Source organism: Marmota marmota, unplaced genomic scaffold, assembly GCF_001458135.2.
Source record: "Marmota marmota marmota unplaced genomic scaffold, marMar, whole genome shotgun sequence".
NCBI lineage: Eukaryota > Metazoa > Chordata > Mammalia > Rodentia > Sciuridae > Marmota > Marmota marmota.
In genome coordinates this window covers 15402160-15427654 of record NW_025999900.1, presented here as the reverse complement: position 1 = coordinate 15427654, position 25495 = coordinate 15402160, and the positions used below count along the sequence as shown (strand labels likewise).

Here is a 25495-nt window from a genome sequence, read left to right as displayed (position 1 = left end):
GAGAAATCAAAAAAGCAGAGAAGGCTGTGCCTTGGCCACTAACAGTGCTTTTCACAGACTGGGGCCTGGCTTCTAGGTATCTCACTCCCTTGACTGCTTCTTCCCCAAGTAAACATTTAAAAGCTGTTGATTAAATCTCTAAAAAGCATAGCTATCTTGTCAGAGAAACCAAAAAAGTTAACTTGAAGAGTAGAAGAGGAAAATGGAAAGGGAAAAGCTGTAACTTTCCTGAAAGTGAGAGGCAGCATCTAATATCTTCTAATGTTGATATTTGGAAGAAAATGTGCTGATGAGAGAATTTATGACTAATGGAGTTCTGGACAGGTGAACAATGTCTTGCAGAGAAACATTTCTGGAGGTAGACAGATTCTAGAGAACAAAGCCCAGTTGTGATATTACTGAACCTTCAACAAAAGACTGCCTGGTAAGGGACGACTGAACACTTGCACAACTGAGGCAGGATCTTAAATGGAGAGAGATCAGATTTAAAAGAAAAATAACTTGTTTAAAAGATGGGGATGGAGGTACAAGTGAAGAGGTCTGCTAAGACCGTCAACATAAAACTGCCTGCCCCGCTTTGTCCAGAGGATAGCTTTACAGAGATCCTTTAATAAGTTTTTCAAACCCCTAAATTCCGGTAAACTTGGACGGGATGGTCCTTACCATCTTGAAGTTTGGACGTTTTATGCTTAATTTCTGCTCTTTTCAGCTAAATTTTTTAAGGAAAAAGCCTGGGTAATTAGAAAAACCTTAGAAAAACTGCAGAAAAAGAATACCGATATTTTACTTTCGCGGGGGTGGAGTGCGAAGGGGGTCTCAGGGCCGTATCTGCAAGATCTGGGAGGTGGGAGGCCCTAAACCTACCCCTTGGCTTTGGAAAATCCCCAATAACCACACTGCCTTCGCGGGGGTGGGGCGGGGGGNTCGGCCGCCCGGATCCCGCGGAGGGCGAGACCTGCGTGCTGCGACCACGTGACTCGCTCGCCTCCGGATACCTGCGCGTGCGCACTGCGTCCTCGACGAGGCGGAGGTATCTCTGGTGGCGACTGTGTGGCTGTGAGGACTGAGTCGGTGGGAGTGCCATCTTCAGCTAGGTTGGCCCAGGTTTCGGCTCATGGCATCGAGTGGCATCCATCCTCAGGTCAGCCAAGACCTGCCTGTCGAAATTGGCGGGAGGAGGTGGGACTCTGATCAGGAAGGGGCCTGAGGTGCTTCAGGCCGCTCCGGGCCCGCGGCCTCTCTCTCCCGCCCTGTTTAAGGCCTGGCTTGGGCTTGGAGCCCAGTTGTTCATTCCTTTTTCCGTCCCACCTGTTGGGTGGAGCAGTGCGAGGTTTCTTTTCTTAGACTGCACGTTTTTCTTGAGAAGTGCGGTTAGTCTGGCGGGGGAAGCGTGGGCCGCCTCCACTGGATTGAGGAAGAGATTTGGGGATAAGTCTGAACCCTCGCTTCCCCCAGCGTGGCTGGGAGGATGGGAGGGGGCTCTTTAGTGCCGCGGAGGATTAGGAGGGTGTAATACAACTTCTGTTAATAAAGCATTTGGGTGCCTTGTTCCGCCTTCTAACTGGAGAAGCAACAGTTTTGGGGCCTTGGGTCACAGCACCCCAAAGATCAGCCAGAGATTTTTGGGCTGTGTAGGATAGAAACAAAAACTAGGCACGGAAAATCCCAGTAGGATCTTGTAAAGGAATCTGAGTGTTTATACCTTTCGTAATCAGAGACCAGGAACTAGTGTTTTTCTCGCTCCGAAATCACATCTTGAAATTAATAAATAATGTTTGAAGTTAATGGTACTGTTAATGTATTGTTGATGATGTATTTTTTTCTTTTTTAAAAAATGTATTGTTGATGATTCTGTAATACCATATAATTTTATGTTACTTTTTAGTTTGGCATTCATGGGGTCTTCCGTATTTGAGGGCTCAGTATTTGGCAACTGATTTTAATCTGTTCAAAAAATACTTTAAAATTTACAGCTGGAAAGGGTGAAGTTTAAGAAAATGTCTCATCTGGGGGAAGTATGGAGCTTACATTGGAACTTAAGTGTTTTGGGCTCTGTGGCAGTTTTAAATGGATTGGAAAAACAAACAACCCAAGCAACTACTGACAGGTTTCCTCCTCCCTTCAGGTTTATAACCTCATTTTAAAGTTGAAAAAGTTGGAACTCCACTCTTCTCGTTGTAGGGATAAAGTGACAAAGAAGTTATACTAAAGACCACTGGTTTTTAGATTGTGAATTCTGAAATAATTAGGGGCTGACTAGAGAAGGATAATTAGTAGGTGTATGAGATAATTGCAATGAGCATAAAAAAGCAGAATTTTTTTAGTCTCAGAATATTTGGTAATATATAGTTGAATATTTAAGATAAAGAATTTTGTAAGTCAAATGATAAAAATTGTGTGTCATTTTCAAGAGAAAGAACAGAATCTTCTGTGCTATGTTAATAGTTGTGGGTAAAACAGAACTTTTTTTCTTTTTTAATAGCCAAAGAAGGACGAAAGTAGTAGTTGTAGTCCAGTGATAATTTTTTCCCAAAGATTTGAGATGATGCAGATTTATATACAAGATCCAGTTTCTAGGATATATTAAGTGTTTAATATGTGGAAATCAGAAAGGTCAATCTGTGAACATTATACTTAGCCTCTAAAAATAGGTACTCAAACCAATGGTTATAGTAGCCCCCCTTTTTTTTTTACAGCTGAAATCTAATTGGCTTATCTAAGGCTGAGGAAGAACTAATTTGTGGATTGCAAAGCTAGTTAGTTGATCTGCAGCACCCACACTCTTTTTTTTTTTTTTTTTTGTTTTTTTTTTAATTTTAATTTTTTNTCTTTTTTTTTTTTTTTTGGTAGTGGGGATTGAACTCAGGGGCACTCAACCACTGAGTCATATCCCTAGCCTTATTTTGTATTTTATTTAGAGACAGGGTCTACCTGAGTTGCTTAGTGCCTTGGTTCTGCTGAGGCTGGCTTTGAACTTATGATCCTCCTGTCTTAGCCTCCTGAGCCGCTAGGATTACAGATGTGTGCCATCCATCGCGCCCCGCAGTACCCACACTCTTGACTTGGACTTTTAGTAATGACTTTGGATTTTTATATATTCTGTTCATGAAAAAGAATAATCAGTGGCATAAGTTTTGATTACCGCTACAGGTGTAAGAGGCATACAGAGTGTAAAAAAATGAATTATATTAAATTAGATGTCTCATATTTCATCAAATGAGTGTTGGTTATTTAAGTTGTCTTCCCAAAGACCTTTTAAATTTTAAGATGGCATGCTAATTGTTAGGTGTTTAATGTATATCATAACTATACTAAAAGTTAAATGTGTGATTTTAGAACTGTATCTGTTCTGAGTATTTTATAATTTGTCATGTTTTCCTCTGTAGTTTATTATTTTATGCTTATGTGATTTTTGTAAGAAAGTGTAATATAGTTTAAAAAAAGGTATCAATTGATTTTTTGAGTTGAGAAAAGGAATTTTGTTAGTCTGGAGAAATACATGTGCCAAGGCATGAAGAATGTTTAGGCATGAAGAATATAATGTGCTCTGGAAACAGCAGTAAGGAAGAATATTGTAGGTTTAATATGTTTGGAAAGTTAAGTTAGGAATGGATGTGTCACTTACTTGTTCAGAGAAATTGTGCTGTTACACACCAGGCACTATTGTAGGTTATAGAAACACAACAGTGAATAAATCAAGATTCCTTTCTCATTAACTTTAAATATTCTAGTAATATTTGTTTATCTGTAGCAGTAGTGTTTATAGTGTAGTAGTGTTTTTCTTTTTTTTTTTTTTTGACTGCAACCCATAAAAAGGATGTACATGTAACATTACAACTCTGTAATCAGTAGTTGAATTGTGCATTCAATATGCCCTTAATGTGTTTGTGTATTCTGATTTTGTCTACTATTTGTTTTTGCATTTACAATTAGAAACTGGTTTGATACAATCTGCAGCTTGAAAACAGCAGTCTGGAGGTGATATAAAAACTACTTAAACCGACATATTAGTAGTATGAATGAAAAGAAGGGGTTAGTTAATTTTTATATCAAGGTATGTGTGATTATGTTGTGAATGAGGTTTAAAAGGATTAAATAACTTGTTCAGAATTCCTTAATAAGTAGGGAGGTTGGATCTTTAGTTCAGTTGTGTTGTCGTCTAGTGACCAAGCATTTTCCACTTTCTATTTGGTTATGAATGTAATAGGCCAGGTTTTAGTATGGGTAAGGACTCTGTTAATTGTCAGTTAATTGATAGTGTTCTAAGTCTCAAGGTGTACTATATCTGTATGTACTGGTAGACTTTGCCTTGACCCTGAAGAAATTTGTAATTTAGGAGAGAAGGTAAACATTGAACAAGTATCAAAATTGTGGTATGTGCTGTGGAGAAAAAGAATGCTGTGGGATTGTCACTAGGGACAACCTAACTTATTTGGGGAATGTGGAAACACTTTCAGGAAGTGATTTTTAAACTTTGCTCAGAAGAATGAATAGGCTTTAGTTAGTTGGAAGGCATTAAATGGTAATGTAAGAGTGGAATAGAGGGTTAGGAGAGCATTTCATGTAGAAGAACAGCTTACAGTAAGGTCCCAAAACAGTGAAATGGGAGTGGGAGGGATGTTCCTACAGAATTTAGTAGAAAAGAGGCAAGAGTTGTTGTTGTTAGGATGGGGTTGAACCTTGGCTCTGTTCCTTCCAACTTATTTAAACTTGGACAAGTTGTTTTAACTTTAATAAATGTTAGTTTCTCCATCCTTAAAAGTGGGAAAATGGGATTTAACAAAATATATGATCAGTAAGTAGCATCTTTTAGTGTTATTATTGATAGCTGGTAATTGAAATTGTAGCAATACCTGCCTGATGACATGCCTTCATTCATTCATTCTTTCAAAAATAATGTGTCTTCTGTGTGCAAATCAATATACAGTAGTTGAATTTTGTGCATGTGTATATAATTGTGTTAAACTGTCATGAAACATTATGGTTTTTCCATGTCTTTATGCAAAAGCATTGTGATAAATTTTTATTCTCTTTTACATTTGAAAAAAAAACTGATCTAAAGCAATCTGCAGTTTGAAAGTTACTGATATAGTTGGGAGATAATGAATATGTGAATTATATCAATAATACTGTGAATAAAAAGGAGCCAGTTAATTCTTAAACCAGTTAATTCATAGTAGGGTCTACTAAATAAATTATTCACTATTTAGAATATAGAAAATGCTATGAATAAAAGTATAGCAAAGTGCTGCGAATGGGAATGGGTTACAACTTTAAATAATGTGATCCAAATAGAGTTTATTGAGAAGGTGACATTTCAGCAAAGTTTTAAAGGAGACGAGGAAGGCAGCTATGTTTGTATGGGGAATTTTCTTTTTGTAGAGGGAACAGCCATGCAAAGCTCTAAGTCTGTAGAGTATGGACTTTGAGAGACAGCAAGATGTCAGTATGGCAGGAACTGAGAGAGTAAGAGTAGATGAGTCAAAGAGATATTATAGGGCAGTGGACCACTGAAGGATATTGACTATTTGTGAGATGGAGCAGTGGAGTGAGTCTGATTTACATTTTTTAAACATAACTAATTCTGCTATATTATTAATAGACTAAACACAGGGAGTTGGGGATGGAGGTGGAGCAAGAGAAAAAGGAGGCGGTCCATAGAACCTTATAGAAGACTATAATGGTATTCCAGCTGCTCTCAGCTGGAATAAAAAAGGATTATAAGAAATGGAATTCTAGGACATTTGAAAGATTCCCTAACAGATTGATTGGTGTGAGAAAAAGGCAAGGATGATTCCAAGATTTTTTGGTCTACACAGGGGGAAGGAGGACTTTTCAGTCATTGAAGTGGGTAGAGCAAATTTGGGGGGACAAATCAGGAAGAGACTTGGCATTTTAATATTTGAAATGACTTTATATATGTAGGCAGTTAGATATATGACTGGAGTTTGGAAAAGAGGCCTAGGCTGGAGATAAACATTTGAGGGTCAGCCTATATTTAGTATCTTAAGCCTTGTGAGATTGGGAGTTGAGTTAAAAATGACCAAAGACTGAATCCTGGGGTACTCCAACATTAACAGGTTGAATAGAAGAGCACTCACTTCATCTCAGGAGATTGTCAATCAGTAGAAGAAGTGGTAGGGAGGTACAAGTAACATCAGGATATGGTATGATCTGGAAGCTAAGTGAAGAAAGTATATCAAAGAGGAGAAGGTGATCAGCTGAGGACAAAATCTTGAAGTTACTAATTCTTTTTTTTTTTGTAGCAGGAATTGAACCCCAGGGCGCTTAACCACCAAGCCACATCCCCAGCCCTTTTTATATTTTATTTTGAGACAGCATCTTGTTAAGTTGCTTAGGGCCTCCCTAAGTTGTTGAGGCTGGCTTTGAACTTGTGATCCTTCTGCCTCAGCCTCCCAGTTCTCTGGGATTACAGGTATGTGCCACTGTGCCTGGCAAAGTGGTACTAATTCTTATGGGACTGTGAGAAGCAAAGATTCTTCAGAAAAAGAGCACCCAAGATAGGAGGAAAACCAGTTGAATGTCATGAGTCAGAAAAGGCAAGAAAAGAAAGCCTGGCATGGTGGTGAGTACCTGTTATTTCAGCTACCCTGCTACTCAGCTATTTAGGAGGCTAAGGCAAGAGGATCGCAGGTTCGAGGCCAGCCTGGGCAATTTAGCAAGATTCTGTCTCAAAAAGTCCTGGGGATGTAGCTCAGTAGTGGATCACTTGCCTAACATGTGGAAGGCCTTGGGTTTAATCCCCAGTACTGCAGCAACAACTGTCTACTATTGAATAGAAAGTCATATTTCTGTTGTATACTGTGAAGATTAGAAAGATGAATGGCAAGTATCCAGCTGAATCTATGAACTAGGAAATTGTGAACTTGAATCTACACACACACATTCATTATTATATAAGACAGATGAGGGGTATTTATTTTTGAATGCTAATGGAAGTAATCTAATGCAGTAAGAGGAACTGATAAGAAGAGTAAATTAAAAGAAATTCTTGGGAAGGTGGGTGGGATAAATGTTTCAAGTCTTGAGTTCTGGTATTGGCCTTTGGTAGGACCAGAGATCTTCATCCATTGTGACCAAGTGGTTACAGATGCATTGAGAGTAGAAATTTGGTGGTAGGAAAAATGAAGAAGTCACACTTAATTGCTTATGGTCTGAAGAAATTATGAGACTATATAGAAACAATGATTATGTATTTCAACTATTGTTGCTAATAGCACAATAAAGATACTAAACAAATACTTTGAGAACAGAAAGGAAGAAAGATGATAAATAAGTTGAGAGGTAGTAAATCTAGTATAATAGATTTACTACCTAAGTTATAAGAAATTTTAAGGGGATAGAGGATATAGAGATCTAGTTGCTCTTGTCAACTAGGTCATTAAACTAGACTGTATAGTATACCAACTGATGGTTATTTTCTTAGAAAAAGTGCTTCAGTGAGCACCCTTGTTCATTGTTGATTTTTTCCAAATGCCTTTAAAAAGAATTATTCTAACCATGGTCTCCGAAGATAAGAATGCTCAGTATGACTAAAAGTAGAATTAGTTGAAAATCTGAAGTAGTTTAGATGTAGAATTTCCCTTCTTTGTCCAATATAGCCAGTGAAAAATTAGATGTTTATTGTTCAAAATGGATGGAATCAAGAGTTTTGACACATAGTGGAATGCAGGGCCTGGGTAAAAGGTCTTAATGAGAATGGGAAATGGAATAGAATGTGAGGTCATCAGCCCCATTTGTTGTTTTTGCTCCCAGAATGCTGGTTGCCTTTCTTCTGTTTTTCTAAGTTGAAAGATTCTTTGGGGAAACTTAACCCAGGTGAAAAAATGTATAGCACTGATATTTAGTGGATTCCCTTAACAGAATGTCTTTCTGTAGCAAGATCCAGCAGTTGTGAATCCTGTCTAACTTGCAGAGTAACTTTGTAATGTCTAACATTTCTTCCTGAATGTAAGTTTGAAGATCACTATACTTGAGACACCAACACAGTCAAAAGACATTTAGAAGAAGCACATAGTGCTGAGAACTGAGGAAATTTAAAGTGAATTATGGAGAAATGACAGAAGATATTGCATTAGTGAAAAAGGAACGGGAGACTTAACAAAAAAATCATTCAGAGAATAAGAAATGGAAATTTTAAGCTTTATGCCTATATTAAAAATCCAATATAAGGAGTAAGGGATTATCTCTTGTAGAATGAGTCAAATCAGTAAAAACAAAGTTAAAAATAAAAAAAGAAAGATTAGTTCAGGAGGTCCAACATCTAAATAATAAGAGTTCATCAAATAGGTAATAGAGAAATGAAAGGGAGAGATTTTATCAAAAAACAAAACATTTCTAAGAATAGAATGGCATAAAAATCTAGGTTAAAATAGGTTGTCTAGGGAAGGGGATGTAACTCAGTGGTAAAGTACTTGCCTAGCATGTGCAAACCCCTGGGTTCAGTCTCCACCGCTGCAAAATAAACAAATAAATAAAGTAAAATAGGCCTTCTAGATTGTAGTAAGGGAGTAAAAAGTTTTGATACGCTATTGCACAGTAGGATGACTATGGATAATGATACTATATATGCAAAATATATAGAAGAAAGGGTTTTAAATGTCTTACCATTAAGAAATGTTTGAGGAAATAGGTATGTTTAGCCTGCTTTAAATGTTACAAGTAGGTCAGGGAGTGTTGCTCAGTGGTAGAGTGCGTGTTTAGCATATAAAAGTCCCTGGATTCAATCCCCAGTACCCCCTACCCCCGCCCAAAAAAAAAAAAATACATGTACCAAAACATCACATGATATCCGTAAGTAAAGCTTTTATATTTTTATGTATCAGTTTAAGAAGTTAAAAAAGTAGTTTTCGAATGAATGCTCTGCAGAATGAGTGGAAAAAGACTCCCATTAAGGGAGTGTTTCAGTACAAGCAGAAAAAAAAGAAACAGTCTACTGAGAAACAGGTCATGTGGAGGATAAGGGATAAATTGCATCACAAGCTGGGCAGGGTAGTGCACATCTGTAATCCCAACTACTTGGGAGAAGAGGCAGGAGGATCAAAAGTTTCAGGCCAGCTTGGACAACTTAATGAGACCCGGTCTTGAAATAGAAAATAAATAAAAAAGGATTGTGTGTGTAGCTCAGTGGTACAGTGCCACTGAATTTAATCCCCAGTACTTAAGAGGGCGGGGGTGGGGGGGAGACCATGTTTCTTCAATAGTAGTACCAGATGCTAGGGGACAGTGAATAGATTCTTCTAAAACTCTTAAGGAAAAAATTCAGTCTGGAATTTTATACTTATAAAATTTCTTTTGTTGGTGTTACTGGAGTTTGAGGGAGTACTTTTCCACTGATCTGCATCCCCAGCCTCTTTTATTTTTTTTATTTCAAGATAGGGTCTCACTGAGTTGCTTAGGGCCTTGTAAATTACTGAGGGTGGCCTGGAACTTGTGATGCTCCTATTTGAGTCTACTGAGTTGCTGTAAGTGTGCCACTGTGCCTGCTTATACTTAGAAAATTTATCATTTTTTTTTTGTAGGCTATAGTAATGATCCTCTAGAAGATGGAATTAATCCATTAATTAAAAAAAAGAATGAAATTATGTCACTTTGAGGAAAGTGGATGGAACAGCAGACCATGATCTTGAGTAAAATAAGTCAGATGCAGGAGAAAAGTATCATTAGTTTTCTGTTATGGGGAAGCCAGAGTGAAAAAATAAGGACTCAGCAGAAAATGGAGACCATTAGGGAAAAGGAAGGGATCAGAGGGAGAAGGAGGGCATAGTGTGGGTATTTGGTAGTGAAGTTGATCGGATTATGTTTTTATGTATGTATGGATCTGCCACAACGAAACCCATCATTCTGTATATTAATATACAACATAAAAAATGAAAGAGAATAAATGAAGAAAGAAAGATTTTGGCGGTTATAGATAGGATTCATCCCCCAGGGAATAAGTAAAAGGACTATGTTAGATCAAAAGGAATAGACAAACCTAGACAAGAAGAATCAATAGAATTTGCTGTGGAACCTTAGATGTTCTCCAAAGGAAAAATGGAATTGATAAATATGCATGACATTGTTTTTTGAAGGACTTTTTATAAGAGTTCTAGTAGGATATGGTTTCAATTTTGAAACACAAGAAGGTAAATGAAAATAATAAGATTTAAAGGGTTAGAAGCAAGAAAGCATAATTATAGTATACAGAGTAGTTTAGCTTAAAAATATTTACAGAAACACACTAATGTAAAACTGAATATGGATTTAACCCCAATTGATATGATTATATTAGGATCATGAGAGGGAAATGTATGTTCCCCCCCAAATTAGGAAATAAGATATGCCTCCAGGTAAATTCTATACTCACTACCAGTTTCAAAATTGGTAGCATTTTTTCCTATTAAAATTTCTAATGCAAAAAAATTAAGTGCACTGTGAAGGTAATTTTTATTTTTTTAAATTTATTTTAAAATATAAATTCTTGTTGGTATATCACTTCCCAAGGAATTCAGTGTTTTACTATTATGCTTTCATTTTTTTGAATTTATAGTTTTTAAGAATTTCATGTTTTTATTTTATCTGATGTTCTTAACCTATCTCTGAGGCAGGTAATGTAAGTCTTATTAGTTTCCTTTAGAAGTGAGAAGCAAAAACTGACCTAGGATCACACAGTATTAAGGGAGAGAGGTGGAATTCACTTTACTTCCCTCTTTTCTTATGTATACATATGTGTGTACACACATACACAATTTCATTTTTGAGGTACTGGAATTTTTGGTACCAGGAATGCTTTATTACTGACCTACATCTCCAGTCATTTTTACTTTCTTTCTTGAGACAGTGTCTCCCTAATTTGCTGAGGGTCTTGCTAAGTTTCTGAGGCTGGCTTCAAACTTGTGATCCACTTCTCTCAGCCTCTTGAGTAGCTGGGAATGCAGGAGATCATGCCCTGGTCTCTAACTGATATTTATCATTCTGTACTTTTTATTTGGAACCCGTGCTGTACTACTTATGATGTATTAAAAGAAAAACTTTTGACAAATTTAGCAGTGTTTTGAGGAAAGAACAATTCATGATTAGAAGTTCACAGCATCTAGTCTGCATCAGTGGGCAGTAAGTATTTATAGACAGAACATAAAAGTAATCACAGAAATAGCTTGATTGATTATAGCTAGGTAGTTGCCTTATTTGGATATAGTCTGATTAGTTGGCTGCCTGTGATTGGCAGAAGCTCTGCTGCTTATGATTGGCTGTGATCCAGCTCTCTGTTAAAAAGAATTAGGCTTCTAAGGTTTCCATTTGTTTATATGCTGAAGTTAGGTTGCAGTTTATTATATAGGAACTCAAAATACTGAGAAAGGCTGGGTACAGTGGCCCACTCCTGTAATCCCAGTGGCTCAGGAGGCTGAGGCAGAAGGAATGTAAGTTCAAAGCTAGCCTCAACAAAAAGTGAGGCGCTAAGCAACTCAGTGAGACCCTGTCTCTAAGTAAAATACAAAATAGGGCTGGGGATGTAGTTCAGTGGTCAAGTGCCCCAGAATTCAATCTTGGGTACCCCCTCCCCCCAAAAAAAGTACTGAGACAGCTTCAGGTCATTGACCTCTTGCTTATTTAAATATTTAACAAATGGTAGAAAAATTTAGCTCCTTTTTGTACATTATATTTCCTAATTTGGTTATACTGTATAATGTTTTACTTTCTGTAATTTTGGTAAAATTACATAACAAAATTTTACATTTTTTCCCCCCTCAAATCAGGAAAAAGGACAATTTGTTACATGCCAAAGGCATGGGAGAGTTAAATTCAGATTGATAATGTTTACCATTTTTATTTTAACTTTTTAATATTTATTTTTTAGTTTTCGGCAGACACAACATCTTTGTTTGTATGTGGTGCTGAGGATCGAACCCGGGCCACACGCATGCCAGGCAAGCGCGCTACCACTTGAGCCACATCCCCAGCCCCGATAATGTTTACCATTTTTAAGTGTACAGTTAGTATTGCCAAGTATATTTGCATGATTGGGAAACATCTCAGGAAGTTTCTAATCTTGTAAATCTGAAACTTTATACCCATTAAACAATAACTCTTCTTTTCCCCATTCTTTGTTAAGAATAAACTAGTACTAATGATTGACTTGGAATAACTTTAAAAATAAGTATATTTTCTTTTGGCCCTGTGGTTTATGAAGTAATCATCAAAATGAATTCCCTAAGGGTAAGGCTGATGTTCTTAATTCTTTTACAACAAGTAATTGTAGTGTATGGAGTAATTGACAGTGTATGGAGTCTCTCATGATGCAAGGGTGTGGTAAATTTGCTGATTCAAAGAAAATAACAAACCCCATATGTCCCACATAAATATGCAATTAGAATAGGGTAGGTAGTAAATGACTCAGAATTTGTCAACTGGCAGGTGCGGGTGGCACGTCCCTGTAATCTCAGCTATTTGGGGGCTGAGGCAGGAGGATTGTAATTTCCCAGGTCACTTTAGGAAATGTAATGAGACCCTGTCTCAAAATAGAAAGGGCTAGGATGTAGCTCAGTGTTATGGGGCCCCTGGGTGTAATCCTCAGTACTACATTCCTCCCCCAAATAATGCATCAACCAGCAGTCTTTTTTTTTTTTTCTTTCTTAAACTGAACTATAAAATTTTAAAAAACCCACAAGTTAGTAATTTGCATATGAAAAATTAATCTTCAAATGTGCTTTTTTTTTTTTTTTAAAGAGAGAGAGAGAGACAGAATTTTTTAATATTTATTTTTTAGTTTTCGGCGACACAACAGCTTTGTTTGTATGTGGTGCTAAGGATTGAACCCAGGCCGCACGCATGCCAGGCGAGCGCACTACTGCTTGAGCCACATCCCCAGCCCCAAATGTGCTTTTTTTTTAAGGAGAGAGAAAAGAGCAAAATAAATTTAGAAATTTGTTTGTCCTTTCATAGGACCTAAAGTGGTCTTAACTTTGGAAAAGTTGATGACATTCATCAGACTCATCCAAGAAGAGAATTTATTTTTCTGGTAGTCTAATATCTGTGTTGATGATATCATAATAAACACACTGTATATATGTGCACACCAATCTGTCAGAATTTACACCAAAAACTGAGCCTGGTGGCGCATGCCTGTAATCCCAGGAGCTCTGGAGGGTGAGGCAGGAGGATTGTGAGTTCAAAGCTGGCCTCAGTGTGGTGAGATGCTAAGCAACTCAGTGAGACCCTGTCTCTAAATAAAATACAAAATAGGGCTGAGAATGTGACTCAGTGGTCGTGCTCTTGAGTTCAATCTCCAGCACCCCCCCCCAAAAAAAGAATTTACACCAAATAAATAAAATACAGTTGGTGTTAACAGTTGTTCTCCCTACAAAAGTTGGATGGTTTTTTTGTGTGTGTGTTCTTTTGGCTTGTCTGCAATTTTTGAGGGGTGGGGGGTACTGAGTATTAAACTCATAGGCACTCAGCCACTAAGCCCCATCCACAGCCCTATTTTGTATTTTATTTAGAGATGGGGTCTCACTGAGCTGCACCTTGCTTATCTGAAGCTGGCTTTGAACTCAATGGTCCTCTTGCCTCAGCCTCCCAAGCAGCTGGGATTACAAGCATGTGCCACCATGTCCTGCTGATTTTGTCATTTTATTTTTTATTTAAAAAAAATTTTTTTTAGTTGTAGTTGGACACTATATCTTTATTTTGTTTATTTATTTTTATGTGATGCTGAGGATCGAACCCAGCACCTAGCACATGCTAGGCTAGCACTTTACTGCTGAGCCACAACCTCAGACCTTTATTTTGTTATTTTAAAGAAAATCCAGCTATGGGATGGTTGGCTTCAGGGATTTTTTTTTTTGTGTGTGTGTGTGTGTGTGTGTGCGCGTGCGCGCGCCCATGTATGTATACTTTGTTTTCTTTTTTCAATTTCATGACTACTTTAAAAATCTGGGTTTCACTACAGTGTACAAAAATTTTCAAGTCTGATTTCCCATGAAGATAACTAGGAAGGTGTTTAAAACAAATGTAGATTCCTTGGCTTCAATTCTATGGCATAGCCCAGAAAGTTGTACTTCTACCAAGTTCTCTAAATGATGAATCCTTACAATGGGTAAACTGTACAATGGAACTTTTAGGTCACATTATAATCGTAGATTGGATTTTAGAGGATAATGACAAAAACAGTTCATGTCATCTCGTGGATACTTTGTTACCTATCCATTATCTTGTCTCACCACTGTCTATCTTACTAAGTAAACATTAATTTTCTTTAAGGTACCAATATACCTAATCCTGTATAAAGGATAGTGAAACTGGAAAAAAAAAATCTCTGGGAAAACTTTTGATTTTCTGATTAAAAAGAACAGTTATAGCAATGTAGTTCATCTATACTTATGTCCTACCTTGAATTTGATCATCATCCAGCTGCTAAGCCTTCTGTTTTGTGAGAAAATAAATATTTGTTTAAACTGCCATCAGTAGATAGGTTTTCTATTATTTGCAGACAAAATAATCAAATTAATTTGATCAAGTTCAAACTATTCCATTTCCTTAATCGTAAATAGGGCTTTAAAAGGTGATGTTGATGCCAAGTAATTTTATTAGCATTTGGAAGATGTTTCTCTTTTGTGTGTGTGTTTCTGCAGATTATTAACTGAAGACAAAATACGTAGCTATGCAAAATTCTCACATGGATGATTACAGAAATTCTAATAATGGCAGCACAGACAACAGTTCAGAGGTAGTGGTAGAACATCCTGCTGATTTCAATACTGAGATTATGAATGTTACGGAAATGGAACAGTCACCTGACGGCTCTCCCAATGTGAATGCGTCTACAGAAGAAAGTGAAATGGCAAATGCTGTTGACCTTCCAGTGACAGTGACAGAAACGGAAACAAATTTCCCTCCAGAATATGAAAAATTTTGGAAAACCGTAGAAAATAATCCTCAGGATTTTACAGGCTGGGTATATTTGCTTCAATATGTAGAACAGGAGGTTAGTAATTATTAAAATGGTATCTGAGGGTCAGATTAATCTGGCACATGCCTTAATCCAAGTGACTAAAAAGGCTGAGGCAAGATGATCACAAGTTTGAGGCCAGCCTCAGCAATTTAGTCAGGCCCTGCCTTGAATGAATGAATGAATGAATGAATGAAAAATAACTGGGGGTGTAGCTCAGAGGCAGAATGTTCCTGGGTTCAGTGCCTATTACCACACACACACAAAAATTTCAGATTAAGTTGAATAATATTAAATACATACATTTTTGTTTTGAAAATAACTTAAAGCATATTTGTATATTAGGAGAGTTAGTATAGTTAAAGCCTAATGTTGTACAGTGATAGGGGTTTTTATATATGTGTGTAAAATTATTGAAATACAAAGTTACCTTAAGAGACTGGGGATATATATATATATAGCTCAGTGTTAGAATTTTTGCCTAGAATGCTTGAGGCCTTGGGTTCAATCCTATAGCACCATCAAAATATAAAACTAAGGGCTGGGGATATAGCTCAGTTGGTACAGTGCTTGTCTCGCATGCACAAGGCCCTGGGTTCAATCCCCAGTGTCACAAGTAAATAAATAAATAAACAAAAAGTAAAAAGTTACCTTAGTATTTGACAAAGTTAGTTTCTTTTCTTTTTGATAAAAACTTCTAAGATATTTAAATGCCTTGTTTTATTTTCATCAGAATCACTTGATGGCCGCCAGAAAAGCATTTGACAAATTTTTCATACACTATCCGTATTGCTATGGTTACTGGAAAAAGTATGCAGATCTTGAAAAGCGACATGACAACATTAAGCAATCAGATGAGGTGCGTACATCACTGAATAAAGTTGATTCCATTAGGTACTGTAAGCCAGTTAATAACAAAAACAAAGAATTTTTTTTTTTTTTTTTTTTGGCTGGCAGTACCTACCATTTATGGTCAAACAATTTTTATAGGGTATTTTATTTGCATTTGTCACTCTTGTGGCATTTGTAGCTAATATTTTCTCTCTTTGTTGGCAGGTGCGTTAAACCTCTACAGTTTGTCAAGCTTTGCAGTGCAAGCCTCTGTATTACACTGCAGCTTAACAAGTAGGGCAGGGCTTTTCTCTCACTTACATTTATTTCTCATTTTCCAAACAATATAGTTGGTTTACTAGTCACATTTGCTACGTCTTATTGCATTTTTGGTCAGACGCTGTCATTGATGCTCTAATGGGTCTGTGCCCTATGGTCTGTAACCCAAAGCCTGCCCACACAACCCGGTCAGAATGCAGGGACTGCTGCGCTTTGAAGATCAAGACTCTGCACGTGGGGATCAGAACATTGCCATGTTCTATCCAACCTCCACCCAAATGGTAATGGTAGATTATTTAAACAAAATTCCAGTAATTAGTATTTCTAAGGTTCACCGGATAACACAGTGTTGCCTCTCTGTTAAGGAATAATTAAATACTTGAAGTACAGTTTATTGTTTTCTTCTTAGGTGTATCGCCGGGGACTTCAGGCAATACCCCTTAGTGTTGACCTTTGGATTCATTATATAAACTTCTTAAAAGAAACTTTGGACCCTGGTGATCCTGAGACAAACAGTACAATAAGAGGGTATGTGAGACATTGGTATTCAATTGTATTTGAAGATATTTGAAGATATACTGCTCATGAATGCTAACTTAAAAGTTTAACTTTTGTGCTTCTTTCCCACTACTTTAGATACATGTAATGAATTTATGACTATTTTTTAAAATGCAGATGATAAAGCCTTCCTCCATTTTTGTATCCCCTTATGTCTCCAGTTCCACTTTCCTCATGGTTAATGGCTTGATGTACATGCTTTCGAGTATATGTAGCATATGTATTTGTATGTGTATTTTACATATTTTCTTTTGACTTGTTTATTATTTAACATAATGTTTTAGAATTCTTTATACCATATAATTTTAAACATTACAGAGATATTTTATGGTGTCCAAATACTGTATTTGTAGGAAATAATCAGTGCTGTAGTGAACACTTCTATAGAAATCACTATTTTTATAGAGTGTGCTAGAAATGGAACTCGGTCAAAGGGAATATACAGCTAAGTTTTATCAAATGTTCCTCAAAAATGGTATTGGTTTTGAACTTTCACTGTGAATAAAATTAGTCTTTTCCCCATAGCCATAGCCATATCACCTTTTTTGTTTGTTTTTTCTCTTGCTGTAATTTGTGTATAGATTGCTTATCTCAGTTTATCATCATCTTATATTTTTTAAGTCTTTGTTATTGATGCTCTGGTTGAACTCAGGGCCTTGTATTGGCAAGGCAAGTACCCTACCACTTAGCTACAAGTACCCTACACTTCTACAGCTCTGTTACTTATGATTTGCTTATTTTCTTTGGAATTGTGTTTTTGTTACTGATTATAGTAATTGGTTGATGTATTTTTTTGGTTTTGTTTTCAAAAAAGCTGTGTTAATATAGTTAAACTATTTAACCACTGTTAAACTGCTTATAACAAAAAGTAGTTGCTTTGTGTTCCTTCAAATATTATTAGTTGATTCTTCTGAAATTTTCATTATATGTATTTAAAAGTGGCTCTATACTGCTTTCTCTCTATTAGTTGCAGACATTATGTATTTATTATGGTAGATGAGAATTTAGCTCATTTTACCATATTTTTTAAGTTTTTATCTTTCCAATATAACTATTGAGTAGATTGCAGTAAATCTATATGTGTTTTATTTATTCTGGATCTATAAGTATTTTTCCATCATGCTGTTCTCTGTATTTTATAGCCTTTTATTTTTCCCAGAGTTAATTACTTCTCCGTCTCCCATTTTTCCCATTTGTATAATAAAAGGTTTTATGTCTAGCTTTCCAGAAAGACCTGTGAGATAACCTATAATTCCAATTTTTTTACCTCACTCTTCTGCAACTTGAACTGGTTGTTCTTAGTTCTGCTATGCAGAAGTTTATCTTAGGATTTCCTTGACATGATTCTAGGAGATATCTTTACCTCACTTCTGAGTTTCATGCTTGTTTATTGGAGTTTATTAGATCCACACTTCCTTGACTTATGCCCACCTTAATAAAGAGGAGTGTACCCTATAACTTCTTAATAAAAGGATACCTGGTAAAAAAAAATAATTTCAAGTTCCATTAGGGTATAGAATTTGGTATTGAAAATCATTTTTCTTAAAACTCTCCATTTAAAAAATATATATATACACACACACATATAAATGTATATACACATACATACATATATATATATTTAATTGATGGACCTTTATTTTATTTGTTTATTTATATGTCGTGCTGAGAATTAAATGCAGTGCCTCACACATGGCTAGGCAAGCACTCTACCACTGAGCCACAACCTCAGCCCACTCTCCAGTCTTTTTTTTTTTTTTTTTTAATATTTTTTAGTTGTAGGTGGACACAATATCCTTATTTCACTTTTATGTGGTGCTGAGGATCCAACCTAGTGCCTCATGCGTGCTAGACGAGCACTCTACCACTGAGCCCCAGCCCCTCCATTCTTTTTTTTTTTAATGTTTTACTTTTTAGTTGTAGGTGGACACAATACCTTTATTTCATTTTTATATGGTGCTGAGGATTGAACAGAGGGCCTCACGCCTGCTAGGCCAGTGCTCTATCTCTGAGCTACAACCCCATTATTATATATAGCTTATATTGTTGCTGTTGAGAAGTGTGATACTGCTTTTTGGGATTCTTTTATTGTTACTTTCTTTCCATGGAATATTTTAGGATGTTTTCTTTATTTTTGATGTAAATCTAATTTTATAATGATACGCTTTGGTGTGGATTTTCTTTTTCTCATTCATTGTGCTTTAGTTGATGGTTTTGTTTGTTTTTAAAATTGGGGATGTGCTTGTCTTTCTGTTCTTAGAAATGTTACTATTGTGGATATTCTTTTGTATTTCTTTCCCTTGGTTTTCTCTGTTAGATATTAGACCTCCTATTTTAGTCATTGAATTTTCTTATTTTTCTCACTTCCTTTTTTTGTTTCCCTTTCTTAGTCCTTGATCCTTGTATAGGATTTTTAATATCCAGATACCTTTTTTGTTCTTTGAATGTTCCTTTTCTTGTAGCTTCCTATTTTTGTTTCACACCTGAATATTTTTTTATTATTTCTTTGATAATATTAGGGAGAAACTTTTTCTATGTCTCAGCACTGTAGTCTCTAAAATTCTTGTGTTTATTGTCATCTAAAATGGCTGATCTGGATTTCTGGGTTTTTTTTTTTTTTTTTCATTTGTTTTTAGATATACATGACAGTAGAGTATATTTTGACATATATACATAGAGTATAACTTGTTCTAATTAGTATCCCATTCTTGAACATCATGTGGAGTTTCAGTGGTTGTGTATTCATATATGAACATAGAAGTTATTTCTCATTCATTTTACTGTTATTCCTATTCCCATTCCCCTCCCTTCCCTCATTCTCCTTTGTCTAATCCAATGAACTTATGTTCTTCCTTCCTTCCTGACCCTCCGTTCCCCCTTATTGTATTAGCATTGCATGTCAGAAAGAATGTTTGACCTTTGGGTTTTTGGGATTGGCTTATTTCACTTAGTATGTGAGCCTCCAGTTCTATCCATTTGCCATCAAATGCCATAATTCCATTCTTCTTTATGGCTGAGTAATATTCTATTGAGTATATGTATCATATTTTATCTATCCATTCATCTGTTCAAGGGCACCTAGGTTGGTTCCATAGCTTAGCTATTGTGAATTGAGTTGCTATAAATATTGATGTGGCTGTGTCACTGTAGTATGCTAATTTTAAGTCCTTTGGGTATATACTAAAGAGAGGGATAAGCGGATCAAATTATGGTTTCATTCCTGATCTGGATTTCTGATGTGATTATAATAAACTGTATGGAAGGTCTGTGTGTTTTGTGTGGGACATTGACAGCTGGCCTAGAAGGCTTCAGAGTAGGGTGACCAAGTGGCCACTCAGATTTTTGTTGGGGGTAGTCCCAGTATTGGTCTTATTCCAGATCCAAGCAGTTTTTTAGAAGATGATCATCTGAACTGCCTTTAGAACGCAAATCTAACTTCTGAATCCCCCAGGAAGGCAGAAAAGGGAGGTGAAGATTTCTAACCAATTATTTAAACAGACCTGCATCTAAACCCTCTGTCTTTTTTTCATTACCTACTGTCCTCCCATCTCCTTCTCCATGCTTTTGTCAGTATTTGATACATTAATTTTCTGAATCACTTTGAGTTTCTGCAAGGACACTAATATCTATTTTATTCTTCTAAAAACCTTACACACCCACCTTTATCCACATACACATACTTTTAATATTTCTATATATTAAAACATTTTTCCAGTGTTAGTATGTGTCACTTTTGCTTAGAGTGCCTTTTATCATACAGATTTTTGTTTAATGTATTCAGTTTTCAGCCTTATATTGGTTTCTGAGTTTTTTTTCCTAATTTGCCAAGAATGAATATTGTATATTAATTTTTTAACAACATTTTGTCATTCATTCATCTGGGTGTTGTGAGAAAGGTACTAGCCTTTTATTTTTTTCCACTTTATTGAATAATTCAGCCTTTCTACATTGGTTTAAAGTACCTCTTTTTTTTATATACTAAATACTCATATGTACAGTGGTCTGTTTTGTTTTCTTGGGCACTCTTCTGTTGCTCTATTTTTTAATTACCATAATTATAATAAAAGATAGCTTGTTCTCTTTCAGGAAAATGCCTGCTGTATTGTCTTTTATGAAAACATTTTGCATTTTTTTAAGACTAGACAAATATCAGAATTTTCTCTTCCACCCAAAATTCATTAGTGCTTTGATTGGGTGGGATTGTGCAGTTTTATACTTTTTGAAAAATTCCCTCTTGATTTTAAGGTACTTATTTTGAAAATATGTCTCAAAGTTTTATTTCATTAGGATATCAAATTCTGTGATTAAAATTGCTTACAGAAATCTTTTTAAATGAACTAAATATTTTAAAATACTCATTTTTGCATTAGACTTTAATTTTAAATTTTTAGAATTGGGAGGGGCTTTTGAGAGTTTCAATATTTGTGTAATTCTCATTACCTCACGAGGCAGCTGGGTCTTTTGTTGGACAGTTGTTTTGTTAAAAAGTATTCGTTAAGTTGGTTCCACAGTTTAGCTATTGTGAATTGTGCTGCTATAAACATTGATGTGGCTGTGTCCCTGTAGTATGCTGTTTTTAACTCTTGGGTATAGACCAAGGAGTGGGATAGCTGGTAAAATGGTGGTTCCATTCCAAATTTTCTACGGAATCTCCATACTGCTTTCCAGATTGATTGCACTAATTTGCGGTCCCACCAGCAGTGAATGAGTATGCCTTTTCCCCCACATCCTCGCCAACATTTATTGTTTCTATTCTTGATAACTGCCATTCTGACTGGTGTGAGTAGTTTAGACTTGCATTTCTTTTATTATGAGAGATGTTGAACATTTTTTCATATTTATTAATCGAATGTATATCTTCTGAGAAGTGTCTCTTCAACTCCTTAGCCCATTTATTGATTGGGTTGTTTGTTTTGGTGTTCAGTTTTTTGAGTTCTTTATATATCCTGGAGATTAGTACTCTGATATGTGTGCAACCTAGATGCCCTTCAATAGATGAATGGATAAAGAAACTGTGGGATATAGTGAAGTAAGCCAATCCTAAAAAACCAAAGGCTGAATGTTCTCTGTGATAAGTGGATGCTAATTCATAATGGGCGGTGGGGGGCATGGAAAAATGGAAGAACTTTGAGTGGGGCAAAGGGGAGGGAGTTATGGGAAGGGGTGTTGGGGTAGGAAAGATGGTGGAATGAAATGGACATCATTACCCTAGGTGCATTTATGACTGCATGTATGATGCAATGCTACATCGTGTACAACCATGGAAATGTAAAGTTGTGCCACAGTTGTGTACAATGAATCAAAATGCATTCTGCTGTCATATATACCTAATTAAAATAATTTTTAAAAAGTATTCTTTAGGGCTGGGGCCATAACTCAGTTGGTAGAGTGCTTGCCTCCATGCACAGGACCCTGGATTCAATCTCAGTATTCTTTAGATTGAAGTAAAATTTACTTCTCTTTTAAATTCTTGTTTTATTTTGTCTTTTGCCTTAAATGAACCTATACAATTGACATTTCAAGTTTAACAGATACTTTGAAGTATCTTCTGTGTCACTGTTGTTTGCAAGGTGAACATTTTCCATTGTATTTTTATATAAGATAAATCACATACAAAGTACATCTCTCTGCTTTATTTTTTCTCACTCTTTTTTAGAACTCTTATATACTTTGAATTATCCTCTTGCTTTTTAATCTCTACTTGCATGTGAAGCAATTGAATATAACTTTTTGAATTTAACATTTTTTTCTAAATGTAGAAATATTTTTTAAATGATTTTTATTTTGGAAAGATAACTTAAGAGTAATTTAATTTTTCAGAACTTTTGAGCATGCTGTTCTAGCTGCAGGAACAGATTTCCGATCTGACAGACTATGGGAAATGTATATAAACTGGGAAAATGAACAGGGAAACCTGAGAGAAGTTACAGCTATATATGATCGTATTCTTGGTATTCCAACACAACTGTACAGTCATCATTTTCAGAGGTAGGTCGAAAAATCTTTGATATCATTGATTACTCAGGTGATTAATTTCTAATAATTGGATATTCTCTAGAAATGTTTCATATGATTTTGTTAGATATAAACAGGAATTTTTTCCTTTTTTTTTTGCTATGTAATCATAGTTTAGAGAAGAGAAAAATCTAAAGTTAGATAACTGACAGAACTGGAGTTTGAATTTGTTTCTATTTCTTCTCCATTTCAGTGCTAAGGCAGGAAGGAAATGGAGATGTCCATAGACTATTTTATCAAGTTGGTAGGTGTTTACTATAGAAAGGAAGAAGAGGGTTTATATTTTGGTTTCTTTCTCTTAAGTTTGACTTCACTTAGAACAATACGTAGTGGGCATCTAACATGGAATTTAAATTTTGTTGCAAAAATATAGCATGAACTTTTTATCTCTTCCTTTAGATTTAAAGACCATGTACAGAATAACTTGCCTAGAGATCTTTTAACTGGTGAGCAGTTTATTCAGCTGCGAAGGGAATTAGCTTCTGTAAATGGACATAGTGGTGATGATGGTCCTCCTGGTGATGATCTACCATCAGGAATTGAAGACATAACTGATCCAGCAAAGGTAATGACACTTAATCAAAATTTATTCAGCTCATGAGAAATTAGACCCTTGTTATGTAGTTGTCCATTTAGCTCATATGGTTTAAATATAGATTTAAGGTAGAGAATTTCTTACTGTGAGATACCTGGAAATAACTTAGTTGAGAAGGATTTTTTTACATAGGTTGTGATCTACTAGTCTTATTGAAAAGAAAAGAGCTTAGTGCTGTGATTTATGTCTGTAATTCTAGGGATTTGGGAGGCTGAAACAGGAGGATTGCAAGTTTGAGGCCAGCCTCAGCAATTTAGTGAGGTCCTTAGCAACTTGGTGAGACTATGTGTCAAAATTTAAAAACAGGCCGGGCTCAGTGAGACCCGCCTGTAATCTCAGTGGCTCAGGAGGCTGAGGCAAGAAGATTGTGAGTTCAAAGCCAAATACAGCAAAAGCGAGGCACTCTAAGCAACTTGGTGAGACCCTCCCTCTAAGTAAAATACTAAATTGGGCTGGGGATGTTGCTCAGTGGTTGAATGCCCCTGAGTTCAATCCCTGCTACCCCGCCCCCGCCCACCCCCCTCCCCCCATAAATAAAAAACAAATAAAAAGGGTTGGGTAACTTATTGGTAAAACACCCCTGGCTTAAATCCCCAGTACAAAAAATGGGGGGCGGGGCTAAAGTGGGTCACTAATCCTAAGGCAGGGAGGATGGCAAATTCAAAAGCAAGCCTCGGCAACTTTGTGAGACCCTGACTGAAAAAGTGAAAAGGGATGAGGATGTGGCTCAGCAATTGAGTTCCCCTAGGTTCAATCCTCAGTCCTGAGGAAAAAAAAGAAAGAAAAACCGGAAAATGTGTAAGAAATGTAAGAAAGTGTTTTATTAAGAAGTTTTGGTACATAAATTTGAGTTAAAAATAGTAATTGCTAATAGTTATAAACCTACCACTATTCTTAGACTAAATATCTGGATAATACTTAAATGTATAATATGGAAGATTTTTTAAAATACATAACTAAATTTTAACTTGATTTTTTTTTTCTTTTTTCCAAGTTAATTACTGAAATAGAAAACATGAGACATAGAATCATTGAAATTCATCAAGAAATGTTTAATTATAATGAGCATGAAGTCAGTAAAAGGTGGACATTTGAAGAAGGTGTAAGTGTTTTGTTTCATAATCTTTATAACCTTCAAAATACATATGGGAATAATAATATTTTTCACTTGATGGCAATGACTATTATTTTTTCTACTTATTTTTGTGTATTACAGTAATAAGATGTGCATCTCATTTATTATTACCATTATCAGTTTTTTTTAATTTTTAGTTGTAGATGGACACAATATCTTTATTTATTTTTATGTGGTGCTAAGGGTTGAACCCAGTGTCTCATACATGCAAGGCAGGTGCTCTACCACTGAGCTACAGCCCCAATCCCCATTATCAGTTTTAATCATTTGCCATTATCAATTTTAGAATCTTGATGCATTCAGATTTGAACTGCAATATGTCTAATTAATCTGCACAGTTTTACTATAATTTTTCAAATCAACTTCATTGGTATGATTTGTACAATAAAATGCCCCCATTTAGAGATGTATAGTAATTTTTATTTTCCATAAACTTTATTCATTTTTTTGTTCTTTTTTTTAAAGATTTACATGCCATACAAATCACCCACTTTAAAGTGTGTAATTTAACAGTTTTTAGTATAACAGATATGACAATCACCACAGTCAATTTTATAATATTCTTAGTGCCTCAAAAAGAAATCACGGGCTAGGGATACAGCTCAGTTGGTAGAGTGCTTGCCTTGAATGAACAAGGCCCTGGGTTCAATCACCAGCACCACAAAACAACAACAAAAAAATCCACCTGGAACCAGGTACAGTGGCGCACACCTATAATCCCAGCTATTTGGAAGGCTGAGGCAGGAGGATTGCAAGTTCAAAGTCAGCCGCAGCAATGGTGAGGCGCTTAGCAACTCATTGAGACCCTATCTCTAAATAAAATAGTGCTGGGGGTGTACCTCAGTGGTTGATTGCCCCTGATTTCAATCTCTGGTACCAAATAAAGAAAAAAAAGAAAGAAACCACTTAAATTTTAGTTTACCTACAATATCCCCAACCTCAACCCTAAGATATCTAGTCTACAGTTTATTTCTATTGATTTCCCTATAATGACCATTCTTTTGAATGGAATTGCATAGTATAGGATCTTTTGTGGCTGGCTGTAAAATGAGTTTTGACAAATATTTCTAAATTGTAATCACCACAGAAGTCAAGCTATACAACTATTCTATCAACTCTTGGTCACTTTGCA

At 35.9% G+C, this 25495-nt stretch overlaps 1 protein-coding gene across 5 annotated transcripts in view; it reads left to right on the top strand.

The window, feature by feature from the left end:
• The first annotated feature begins 981 nt into the window (after positions 1 to 981).
• Prpf39 (pre-mRNA processing factor 39) overlaps positions 982 to 25495 on the top strand; it is a 32272-nt gene continuing 7758 nt past the window's right edge. Inside the window, exons 1-7 of one of the 5 annotated variants that reach the window (XM_015491162.2) lie at positions 982 to 1141; positions 14634 to 14986; positions 15684 to 15809; positions 16470 to 16588; positions 22439 to 22606; positions 23033 to 23198; positions 24223 to 24330. In XM_015491162.2, the coding sequence (XP_015346648.1) occupies positions 14663 to 14986; positions 15684 to 15809; positions 16470 to 16588; positions 22439 to 22606; positions 23033 to 23198; positions 24223 to 24330 (1011 nt within the window). In that variant the 5' untranslated portion in view covers positions 982 to 1141; positions 14634 to 14662. Of the gene's footprint in view, positions 1142 to 14633; positions 14987 to 15681; positions 16342 to 16469; positions 16589 to 22438; positions 22607 to 23032; positions 23199 to 24222; positions 24331 to 25495 lie in introns of those variants that run through there. The other 4 variants (XM_048798633.1, XM_048798629.1, XM_048798630.1 and 1 more) reach the window with 4 other exon arrangements.